The sequence below is a fragment of the Necator americanus genome, chromosome V, assembly GCF_031761385.1.
Source record: "Necator americanus strain Aroian chromosome V, whole genome shotgun sequence".
In the NCBI taxonomy this organism is placed as follows: domain Eukaryota; kingdom Metazoa; phylum Nematoda; class Chromadorea; order Rhabditida; family Ancylostomatidae; genus Necator; species Necator americanus.
In genome coordinates this window covers 3961307-3973956 of record NC_087375.1, presented here as the reverse complement: position 1 = coordinate 3973956, position 12650 = coordinate 3961307, and the positions used below count along the sequence as shown (strand labels likewise).

At 40.0% G+C, this 12650-nt stretch overlaps 1 protein-coding gene across 3 annotated transcripts; it reads right to left on the bottom strand.

Annotated features, from left to right (window-relative positions):
• Nucleotides 1-1443: 1443 nt before the first annotated feature.
• On the bottom strand, nucleotides 1444-12412 carry RB195_012843 (uncharacterized protein; the record flags this gene model as incomplete). 3 transcript variants are annotated; one of them, XM_064202407.1, is made up of 10 exons in its annotated part: nucleotides 1444-1577; nucleotides 1633-1728; nucleotides 1982-2091; nucleotides 3489-3618; nucleotides 3693-3863; nucleotides 9091-9237; nucleotides 9309-9401; nucleotides 9461-9570; nucleotides 9682-9817; nucleotides 11676-11865. In XM_064202407.1, the coding sequence occupies 10 exons, from the start codon at nucleotides 11863-11865 to the stop codon at nucleotides 1444-1446; spliced, it is 1317 nt and encodes a 438-aa protein (XP_064058288.1). The 3 variants fall into 3 exon arrangements, with proteins under 3 accessions (XP_064058288.1, XP_013304520.2, XP_064058287.1); XM_064202406.1 differs by lacking the exons at nucleotides 1444-1577; nucleotides 1633-1728; nucleotides 1982-2091; nucleotides 3489-3618; nucleotides 3693-3863 and adding exons at nucleotides 11959-12048; nucleotides 12239-12412 and having other exon boundaries at nucleotides 9083-9237; XM_013449066.2 differs by lacking the exons at nucleotides 9091-9237; nucleotides 9309-9401; nucleotides 9461-9570; nucleotides 9682-9817; nucleotides 11676-11865 and adding an exon at nucleotides 6615-6788 and having other exon boundaries at nucleotides 3693-3870.
• Nucleotides 12413-12650: the final 238 nt, after the last annotated feature.

Genomic DNA, 12650 nt, shown 5'->3' with positions numbered 1-12650 from the left:
TACAGTGGAAATAAGTTATTTTATTAGAACTAATAGTGATACCTTGTAGTTACTTGCAGAATTAGGGTTTACTATGACTAGCTAAGATATTAATATTTCAAAGTCATCACCCCACGAATCCGAGGTGGTACGGATTTCACGTGAATAGTTCCTATACGGGGTCGTAGATTATGCGGAGGAGGGTGATTCCGTCCATTTCTTCCTAAATGCCGTAAAAAAACGGCCCAGAAGATGTGTGCGTGCTTGCGCAAGGCTGGCGCGCTCCAATCGAACTCGTTGCAGAAAATAGCGCGCCGGAACGCTCGAAGTCGTATCTTTCGGGCCATTTTTACTGTAATTAGGAAGAAATATACGGAATCACCCTTCTCTCCATAATCTACGACTCCATATAAGCATAAACCACATGAATCATCCACTGTTGCGAGTCGAGGTTCTGTCTCGCGTTAATGGGGTGGTCAGCGAACCGACCCCTGCTTCCCCTCTATGCAACCTAGATGTTTCCTGTCTTCGGCCTCGGGCCGACTGTCTTTCGTATGCCTTCTCCTGTCCCAGCACTGCTACATTGCATGTTTATTAACTTCTCTATTATGACAGACTAAATTATCTTGAGAAGGAATGGGAAATCATATGGATTCTCCTAAAGGAGAGGAATATGATGTGGACCATGCCGACCAGCGCCGACCGCGCGCCACCAGGGCATTGCGCGACGGCGTGGCACTCCCTGCTTTGCTGTGATTCATCTTTCTTTCAATCCCAAGATGTTATGCCTTCCAGCACGTGCCAGGCACGTGCGCATTATATCCCAAATGCGATACACAAAAAAGCACCACTACACAAACGCGAGGCAAATACAAATGACGATGACGATAGCGAATTATCGAGCCGACTGTTACGAAATCACTTAAGGAACAGACGAAACAGAACGAAGCACAGAGGCTGGTAAATCAGCTCCTTTATAAAGCCTGGGCTCGAGTGGGCGGAGCTTCGCGGGAGAAGGCAGCCAATGCGCCAGCTCGCTGGTAAGAGCGCGCGCTTTGGCTACCTAGCGCGGAAAGCAATGCTCCCGGCCAGGCTTTGATCGACAGGAGCGATGCGAGTCGCGACACCCATCACCCCAGATTCGTGGGGTGATGCCTTCAATAAGAAAATGTTCCATGTGAAAAAACCTGGTAGGCACACTATTAAAAAACATCACAAGACTTCAGTTTTAATGCAGCTATTTCAAAGTATGTGTGGCAATTTTCTCTGAAACTAGTTCATTCGTCGAGATTTATACATATATAGAGTATGTAAGTACATACAGTGCAATACAGTACATACATCCATGGAGGCGCCTAGTACAAACATGTTTCCAGTTTATGTACATGACAAAGATGAAAAAGATGATAATTCCACTTTCTTAAACGTTGCAATATCACCTGAAAGGTTGGAACTGAAGTCATACTACATCACCAATTCTACAATGAGAGCATAATGATCAGAAGGATAATCGTTCCGTTTGTATTTTCCATCCATTGAGATATCTGTTAGAGGCTTTGTGCCACAGTACAATGTTGCATTAATGGGTCGGATGGGACCTGAAATAAATGGTTACGAAGTAGCAAAAAATGATTCCCGTGAGGGTGAGCGCACCCGAAAGAAACACGTAGTCGAGTCGGTCTTGCGGCTCGGGAATGAATCTGTACTCCCAGTCTTTGCTAAATCTTTGAATAGGGGACCAGGTGTGACCTGAAAGGAAGGGATACTACGATAGCAGGGGAAATGGGACATGTAAGCACATCATGAACATCAAGAGCCGTCTGTGATGAACTGATAGTGTCTCTCTCAAAAACAGCACCGAATATTTAAATGACCACATTTGAGAATTTGCGTTCGATCTTTTTTATTCTATAACTTTGACACTTCTGGCTTTTCATGATCTCTCTAACACCAAAAAGGAACGAAACACTGCCTATTTTGCAAAAACAAAACGTTTTCAAACCTGGATGTGCATTAGCATCTGGATGCAAAGTTCTGTAGGCGTCATGAAAACCTGCTTCCTCAAATTGTTTAGTAACTGGCCATTTCACTATCCATCCGCCATGTTGTTTCCTAAACGGGGGATTTTAAAGGCTGCACTCATTCTTCTCTTTTAGCTTATAAGAAAATTAATAACAAGATTTTGCATGGGATCGTAATAAACATACTTAATCTTTTTCGAAATAAATCCAGTCGCTGATAAATGCCACGTGTGTTGTGTCGACCTACCACGTTACGTCCTCGGCAAATTTTTATCCTGACCCTCTACATCCATCCATGATTTTACCGAAGATCGATCGATAGGCGATGGCGGATAACATTGGAAATGAGTTTGCCCACTAGTATAATTGTTAAAGGCAGCATACCACGAATTTGGGGTAGTACGGATTTCAGGTGGAGTATCTGTATACGAGGTCGTAGATTATGGAGACCGGAGTGGTTCCGCTCATCTCTCCCTGAATCACCGCAAGCAGCCGGCCCCTGAATGCTTTTTTGTACGATGCCTTCTCTTGCAGCGCGCCACCTTTGCACGCGTAGCGTCCCTTACCGCCTTTCAAGGCAGTCCGAATTGATTTTCGACGAGTCGCAGAGCGGGGACGGCGCAAGGGCTGGAACGTTGCAATAGGTGGCTTCGTACAAAACAGCATTCTGGAGGCGGCTGTTTGCAGTGATGCAGGGAGAGATGAGCGGAACCACCACCGTCTCCATAATCTACGATCCCGTATACGGATACTCCATCTTAAATCCGTACTACCCCAAATTCGTGGTATGCTGCCTTTAACAATTATACTAGTGGGCAAACTCATTTCCAATGTTATCCGCCATCGCCTATCGATCGATCTTCGGTAAAATCATGGATGGATGTAGAGGGTCAGGATAAAAATTTGCCGAGGACGTAACGTGGTAGGTCGACACAACACACGTGGCATTTATCAGCGACTGGATTTATTTCGAAAAAGATTAAGTATGTTTATTCTCCATAATAACCACCGTCTCCATAATCTACGATCCCGTATACGGATACTCCATCTTAAATCCGCACCACCTCAGATTCGTGGTATGCTGCCTTTGAGTAACCCTATCCATGCCTAATTATCACGCAGTTGATTGTAGCATCTATCGGCGGCTGTGGAGAGTCGGGATATGGGTGGGATCATATCAAAATGAAGCGTGGCGCAGCTACGTAGGAAGTTGCGCTCAAAGCGATGCGTTGGATCGTTACCGGTTAGGATCGAGGCGAACTGTTGCTAGCACCACTCATGGCAACAGTTCGCCATCATTTCACCTTGATCTCAACCTGTAGCTTTGAGCGCAGCCGCTTACAGAACCACCTCGAGCTTCAAGTGATTTTGATCCGACTATAGAATGTTCACCTCACCGTGGACGTAATGGATTGACGGTGAGTTGACAGGTTCCAAAACAACAGATGCTATGTCTCATCAAAATCAAAAAAAAAATCAAAACCTGACCTCGTCGATTCAATCCAATCAAGATGCGATGGGGTGTTCAGATCACCAGCTACGATGACAGGAAGTTTCTGTCGTTGCCATTCATTAACCAATGGATGGTCGAGAATTTCACGTGCATTTTTCACTCTTCCTGATGAAGGCAATTATCGATAACAATCGATAATGTTTTAGTCACAGAACAAATGCCAAGCTAGGATCATATACCAGATTGGAGCTCCGCTTTCATCAATTGGTCCAACGAGTTCACCGTCTTGATTTGAGCGGCTAATGGGCCAAACATTTTGTAGTTGAAATGAGCACTCCAAACCAGTAACGGTCGTCCGCCTTTTGTCTCGACGGGAACCGTTATCGCTCTTGAGGTTGCAACGCACAACCCTACAATCTACATACAAATATTTGAAAGCCGTATTTAGTATTTCCACATAAACATAAATAGTTCTTCAAAAAAAAAGCAATTAGATGTGATTTCACTTCTAAATAGTTTTTTTTGCTGCTTGATGCATGTGGGAATTGTATTACAAACATTAATTGTAATTTATATTTATTATTGAACAGAAATTGTATATGTCCACATAAAAATACAATTTACAAATAATTTTTTTTAAAAATTTAAAATGTTTCTTCTCGTTTTCGTTTTTTTTTTCTCGTTTTTCTCGATGTGTGTGGGAATTTTTGTTCATTAAAGTACTATTTCTGTACTATTTGAATTTGATATTACTGTCACCGAGAGTAGAAAGAAATGGAGGAGATTGTTTTTTTGAATAATTTTAATCTAAAATGTACCTTCAATCGAGTAAGAATTGCTACATCTGGAAAAGAAGTTTCACTTGTGGTACAGCGTATCCAATCCCATTCGTTTCCCAATTCTCCTACGATAAAATCCAAGCCTGATTCGTCAGATATTTCCTAAATCATCTTTTTATTTGTCATTGCTCCTATTTTATGGAATTTCGCAATGTTTCTAGTATTAAAAAATAGTGCAGAAAAATAAGAATGCCAATTTTTTTCGTATATACTGGAGAATAATCACTCTCCTTCCAAAAATGCAAGTGGAACCTAACTATTTACTCGCAATATCTATAAAATACATGTCAAAAAATAAACCTAACGAAAAAATGACTTTCGAGCTGGGCGGAAGGAATCGAGCTGCTGGAGATGCATATAAAAGCATCAAGGATGTAGTGAAAAGGACTGAAAACACTCGAGTCTGTGCTAACCCCTTTAATACTACAGTAATCCCGTTTTGTCCAATTCTTCAGGAACTTTCTCTTGGGGACTTCGCAATTACAAGAGAATGTAACTGAAACGCTCAATGGAAAGGGTGATGCTGGAGTCATGGAGTCTCGTCTCATGGAACTGAGAGGGAGAGAATTCCATCTGTCGAAGGTTAAGTCGCAGTTGGGTTTGGAAACGGAATTAAAACAGGGATGCCGGATACGTGACGCATCACAACGACGACCGTTTCACCTGAGTCGTGAACGACTCTGTTCAACGCGATGTCAAGCAACACATGAAGAGAACGCCTGCGTGATACCCAGAATCCAGGGCCTTCCAGCATCTAGGACTCAGAATTTAGTAGCCTCAGTTTCCCTCGTGAAAGACTGTTAGAGGCGCAGACGCGAGTAGAACAACAAAGGTACGGAAAATCTACAAATTATGTGCTTATTTGTTAGCAAACCTCGACCAAGAAAGATCATAATACGCAAACGTATCATGTGAACCTAGTATTCCAGCGGGCAAAGCTCTGGACGCGTTCTGGATCCACTCCAAGAGCTCAAAGATGAATCGCAAAGACGAACGCTACTGTATTACGCGGGAACTCCCCTCCCCCTATTTAAGGCTGCTATTTGATTGTGCGATTCATCTCACCACGGATATCTGTCAGATTATCCCAGTAGGTTTCTTTCCACTATCTTCAATACTTTAAATTATAGCAGCCTGAGATGTCCTAAGCCAAAAGAATCAACAATCTATCACATCGATAGACAAAGGAAAATCGTCCGATCCTAAGATACAATCTGAATTTTCCCCTATAGCAATGATATCCAACAGTGGACCAGAGAATTTCTTTGTTGGGAGGATAGATCGGATTCGGATTGAGCGTATCTGATCGAGTAATCACCATTTCAGAGAGAACAGACTCGCCGAAAGTTTAGCCAAGAATAAAATACTGTTACAACCTTGTGTCCGGCTCAGCTTAAGTACAGAAATACTGTAACATCATCCCGAGATTTACTAAAAGTCGTACATTAATGCTATAACTTATTCCCACTGGGATTTACGCATATCTTTCCAGGAAATCTACATCTACAATCCGTCATTTTCTTTCCGAAAGCGTACTCTTCCGCTTGAACCATAATATGGAGCGAAGAATGCTTTCAGCTGACTATTCCGGTTGAGTTACGGTCTCACGAGCGGAAAAAGTTAATAAAGGATAAAGTGTCTGACGTTAATCAATTCGCCTGGGATGCGCCATCACGTTCACTTCAATTCAGAATCGTTTGAGGTTTACGAACGTGTAACTGGCCTATACAGTGACTTACATAGGCTAGCCGATGTGTCAAGTCAGTGTTTTTATCCTCCCAGACGAGTCTGGTACCAATTTATCGACCCCGAAGGGATGAAAGGCTTGGTGAGCACTAGGGCGGATTCGAACCTCCCGCCATGCAGCCACACCACCACCACTCTCTCACTCAACCCCCAAAGAACCCCCAATTCAACGATTTTGGAGACGTTTGAGTGCGCTACACCGCATCTCCGGAGTGGATAAAAGTTTGTGAATTACCTACAAACCCCTTAGCCCCTTAGCCCCATATATAAATACATTTTTTTGTTGTTAAAATAATTATGTACTTATCTTTTCTAAAGTACAGAGGCAATAAAAATGCCTTAGAGAGGTTGTCAAATATATTAATGCCATTTTCAGTTGAGTCAACCCATGGTCGAGTGACGTGGTCATCGTCTCACTTGTCCTCGTTTCTATCCTCGTGGAAAATATTGATTCATTAGACATTTTTTTTCAAATGAAACAAATTAAACAAATTCTGCATAACACAAAAATAAGGTACTAGAATCTATGACACTGTAAATAAGGTGTAAAATCAAGTGCTCTTTCAAAGATTTTACCTGCATTGCGACAATATCCGGATTAACTATTTCTATATGTCGAGCTATTTTTTGCAGACCATCATTGACATTTTTTCCTGACGACCACACATTGAAAGACATAACTCGTACGGTGACATCTTTTTTGCGGCATTCACCGAGAATGGCGAGAGCGATGAGCACGGCCAGACGCATGTAAAAAGCTGGGCAGCGCTTGAAATAACTAAAATATTCCAGAAGTACGAAGGAGCTAAAATAATATATCAAAAACCACCGCGGAGAGGAGAGAAACGTGGCGGAGGTTCTATTTTTTTGGTTGTGTGATTTCAAAGAGGTCAAAGAATGCCGGATTTGAACTTGACTATTATGTATATGTTCAGGAACGAGAAACTGGGAGATACTGTAGTGCCAAAATTTTCTTCTCGGCAGACCGGAATTATTTATTACTTATGGTATTTTCAATCAAAGTTTGAGTGATTTATATTCGGTAAAAAAAACTCCGTGATAAAGAATAAGAACAAATACACAGATGTAAGAAATAATGTTTTTGTACTTTGTAAGAATCACTCAAAGAAAAATCTTCTCACTTTAAAGTGGGCTGCGGTAGCTGCACGTGCAGCACGTGAAAGAAATAAGATATGATGTCAAAAGGCGAAAGAAAGGAAGAACGAAGAGTAAACATTTTTATTTTCTGTTTTATTTTTTTTTCATTTTATTGTTTCATTTATTTTTTATTTATTATCATTTTATCTATTTTTTATATGAAAAGTCAAAGAATAGCGAATTTGAATTCAATTAGTATGCATTTATTCAAGAATGAGAAACTGGGGATGGATTTCTACTATGGTGAAGTATTACGAATAAACAACAACAAAATAAAGAAAGTAAATAAACAATGACACCAGCAAATAGGTGATAAGGTGAATAGGGATTTTTTTAAATTTCTTCTTGCAAACTAAAGAACAATAACATAAACAAATAGGCGATTAGGTGAACTCCAGGATAAAAAATGCCCCCTTCTTCCAGAACTGAAAAAAGAATGACCGCTCACGACAGGGTATGATGTTATATTGCGGCATTCTAACACCTAATTTAGTTCCTTAGCGAGTTTTAGCACTTAGTCGAAGAAATAAATGCATAAAAGCATAAAAGATCGCTGCTGCCGGGATCAATTCGATCCAGAAACGAAGTGTTGGTGAAACGTTATGGCGGCGGCGGCGCCGCGGAGACCACCTCCTCCGTCGCACTACAGCAAGCAAGGAAAGTGGGGACGTACATACGCGTAGTTAGCCTCGAACATACATATAGGAAGCTAACTCGTCCAGAAGTGGAGCTAAGGATGAAAAATTCCCTTTGAAAAAGAACTTGAGTGAAAGAAAAAAAAACGAATGATAGTGAGAAGAGTAGGTGCTTGAAGTATAGCTTCGCGAGTAACTGAAACCAGCTTCGCCTGTGACAAGTACGAAGCTAAAACGAAAAAAGATAGGAATCGCAGTTTCTTCTCAAACCCCCCACCATAACAATCTTCAGGAAGCTAGTTCCGTGGTGACATCCTCAAACCAAGGAAAAACGCTATTTGTTTACTTAGTTCTCGCATCTGACGACGTATTTGCCGATGAAAAACCGACTTCTACTGATTTAGAGGGTCCCAAAAATTGAAGACGAGCTGGGAAACTACTTAGAATTTGAATAGTAGAAGCTAGAAAATTACTTATTTTCGTGGTTTGTTGGTCACTTGTTTTTTTTCTTGCTATTGCTTTCAAACAACTGAATTTGTGAAAAATAAATAAAAAAAAGTGACTGCGTCCTCAAGAATTGCCTCCTGGAATCCCTGTTAGTCCTTCCTCATAAAAATGATGGTGATGATGAAAATGAGATTGAAAAGAATGAAAAGATGATTCCTCATAAAGTGCTGATGAAAAAAACACTTCTGCTGATTTAGAGGTTCCCAAAAAATTGATGGCGAGGAAAAATCTACTCACGTAATTTTCGCAGTTTGTCGGTCACTTGTTTTTTTTTCTTGCTATTGCTTCCAAACAACTGAATTTGTGAAAAATAAATAAAGAAAAGTGACTGCATCCTCAAGAATTGCCTCCTGGAATCCCTGTTACTCCATTATTTTTTAAAAGTATATTTTAGCCTCTCTCTCTGTATTTATGACCAACATGGAGGAAACACATGAAAAATAGGGTGCCAGTTTTCCTTCCTTCTTCTACCGCTTTTCCTCCAATCCTTTTTTTTCTCAAGGCATCAAACAGATCTTGTAACTTGTGTTTAAGAAATTTATAGCTTTATTGTCACATATATAACTTCATAAAAAAAATGAGTGGAATCATCCAAGAAAAAAGTGAAGATTTGAAAGTATAAAACGACCAGTGAAAAATTCAGACTAATAAAAATTTTAAACATTTAAAAATAAATTGGAACATTCGAAGCAAAAATTTTAGAAAATTTAAGAATTTGGACAAAAAAAAAATGCGTTCAAGTAGTCATGAACATTCTTGGCAAAATGGTACAGTAACAAATTCAAATTCAGTAATAAGAGCATAGTGGTCCGATGGATAATCGTTATCCTTGTGATTCGGCATTGCCACGATCGGTTCCGCTCCCGAATACAAAAAAGACTCGGTGGGAACTATATTACCTAAATTAGCCGATATTTTCCACAGATTCTTATCACTTGTGGACAATCCTATCGAACAAATATGATCGCACCTTTGTAGAAGATAAAATCGATCCGATCCTGAGGTTCTGGGATTTGAAATTCCCAATCGGGTATAAATTTGTTCACTGTGGACCATGTGTGTCCTATAAACGTATGGTTGTGAATCCAGGTTTCTTTTTTCCATGAACTTCTACACCGTTACCTGGTACTTCTGTTACGTTCGGGTGAACTTCACGAAACGAATCACTCAAGCCCATCTCCTCAGCAATTTTTGTTGCTGGCCACTCTATTATCCAATCCCCATGGTTGAGACTGAAACGATCTAATTACATTTTTTTTTTTGGCGGCCACTATTTTCTTATTTTTTCTTTAATCAAAAATCTGAATTTATTTCAATTTCTACTCCTTGCGATGATGTCGGACCTAGTTTCATTCGTCCAATCGAGATGTGATGGTGAGTTGAAGTCGCCGGCAAGTATCACGGGAACCACATCGCTTTTGTTCAACCATTGACCGATTTTCGGATGTAAACGTATTTCTTCCATATTTTGTGCTCTACCTAAACATTTTTCCTCAATATTATTAGCGTTCAACTTTGAACTCTTTGAAATCTGGCAAAGAAATCCTTAATTTTATGTATATTCGGTCCCGAGAAGTTTCGCCTTAAAGTCATCACCTCACGAATCTGACGTGGTACGGATTTCAGGTGGAGTATTCTTATACGGGATAGTAGATTAGGGAGAGGGGGTGATTCCGTCCATTTCTTCCTAATTGCCGTAAAAAAACGGCCCGTGAAAAAAGGTGCGCTATTTTCTACAACGAGTTCGATTGGAGCGCGTGCACTGGGTTGGCGCGCTCCAATCGAACTCGTTGTAGAAAATAGCGCGCCGGATCGCTCGAAGCCGTATCGTGCGGGGCGTTTTTTACGGCAATTGGGAATCGGACAAAATCACCTCCCTCTCCATAATCTACTCTCCCGTATACGAGTACTCCACCTGAAATCCGTACCACCTGAGATTCGTGGGTGATGCCTTTGAGGATGAGAATGAAGTAAACAAAAAAAATCACACGTTCACTCTTTCGGATCAGGTTCAGCGCTCAGCAGCACCGCACCGCGGAACGAAAATGAACTTGAAAAATAAAGTAATAAATAATTAAGTTACATGACTTATCAGCATACCACCTTCAATTCTTTGAGAACAGACATCATTTTATGTATCGAAGAAAAAAAAACACATGTTCACTTTTTGAATAATTTTCAATGACTTATGTTGAAATCGTGATTAGATTTGTAATGGGACCCTCAGTAGTTCCAATCGGATTGCGAAGAAGAGAGAAGGTCTAACTTTACCACAGCGCAGCGGTTTACGCAATTGCATCACAAATCAGATCGTATCCATCCGGTAGTAACTCACTGGTGATTTCCTATATTAGCCAATCCTTAGTCACCCTTATGAATATTGATCTCTTCAGTTGATCTATGATTGAAAAAGATTGAAATCTGTTCAGCTCAGTTGCTTTCAAACTTCGTTTGCGGGTATTTTCGCTGCTTTTTTTTCAGCGCAGTTCATGGGAGGACACATATGAATCTTCAGACAATTCCTACACCTGATATGGCTATATGGATTCCTTACTGTTGCTTTTCACATGCCGTTTCTTTTTCTCTTTTTTTTTGGTTTTTTTTTTAGAATTTTGAAATTTACATCTCGATAGGGAATTGTCACATTCAACGGAAACAATTGCATTAGATTTCTTCAATTAAGTTTAAAAAAAATTAAATTAACACTCAATACATTAGATTTCTTCAATTAAGTTTGAAAGGTGGTTCCAGTATAGAAAAGATCACTATGTACTTTTTTTTCACAGTTTTTAAAGGCAGCATGTCACGACTTTGAAGTTTTGCGTAATCCACAACGAAAGCGTAGAGTTCGAATAGTAGATAGCGGAGCGCAGCGTAACTCCGCTCACGTTTCCCTAATCGTCGTAGGAAAAAAACGGCGTAGGAAAACCGCTTTATTTCCTACGAGGTACGTTAGAACGCTCGACTATGTACACTCTCCCCTCTTCTCATCAGTCTTTTCATTGAATGTAGTTTACTTAGAATATTGGTAATATTGGTTAACTTGAATAGGCTGGAGAAGAGACCCCAACAACCATCGACCGCTCGCTCGCGGACGCAGCGCGTGTGCAAGTGTGGCGTGTTGCAACAGATTTCGTAGGAAAGAACGGCATCTCCCACGCCGTTTTTGCGGCGGAGTAGAGGAGAATGAACGGCGCTACGTCTGTTGTCGTAATCTACAACCCAAACTTTACGTTTTCCATGAAGTTTCCGTGCCACGTGAATTTCATTATACACCACCTTTGAATCATGGGAACTCCGAACGTTTTTTTAAACGAATACAAAGTTTTTTACCCACCCAGTCTATGTGTTGGTTCTTCTCCGATCATTATTTGGTCAAGTGATGTTACCATTTTGTTATATGCTGCATAAGGTCCAAATGATTTGTAATCGAGGTGTGCGGCCAAGAAATTCACAACATTTCCCGATGGTAACGCTATCCGCACTCCAATCGAGCGATTTGTTTGGGTAAATGTTTGCATAAGCATCTGAACGAGTACATGTAAATAAATAAACATAAACTGTGAAAAAAAATCAAAACTTCTCAGATAATTTGCCTCATGTTTAGTTAGAATAGACACGTCTGGATAGCCGTCTTCTCTCGTTGTTCCTGACCACGGTTTTCCTAGGATATCGAGCAGTGTAGGCATAACATCTTGCCTTTGTACTTCCTGGAACAAACACAGGAATCAGAAGGACAAATATTTAGAAAATCCAATTCAATAATAATAATAATAATAATAGTAAAAATAATAGTAATAATAATAATAATAATAAAAATAAATAATAATACGAAAGTAGAACAAAATTTCATAATAAATAAAATAATAAATGTGCCCTCGAATTGAGAAAAGAACAAACTTGTAGAGCAACTATATCAGGATCCACAAGACGGATATGCTTAGCAATTTTCTCGACCCCATTCTGTACATGAGATCCAGAATTCCAAATGTTAAACGACATAACGCGTAACTTTTCCGCGGTCGAGATTTGTATTAGGATAAAGAGCACCACCGAACTGTAGCTGGTTTGCATTGTTCTGGAAAGAAAAATCAATATCAAATAGAAAAAATATAATTTAAAAATAGAAAAAATCAAATAGAAAAAACAATGATTTGACATCCTGAAAAATGCTACAATATGAGATGATATTCTCCGGAAAAAATAAAAATTAAATCCTTAAAGCAATTGAACGTTGAGTAGTGGCTGAAACCATCCGGCTAAGCTTGTACTGTAGAGAACAGTGGCCGAAAACAAACATACGTAGTAGAAT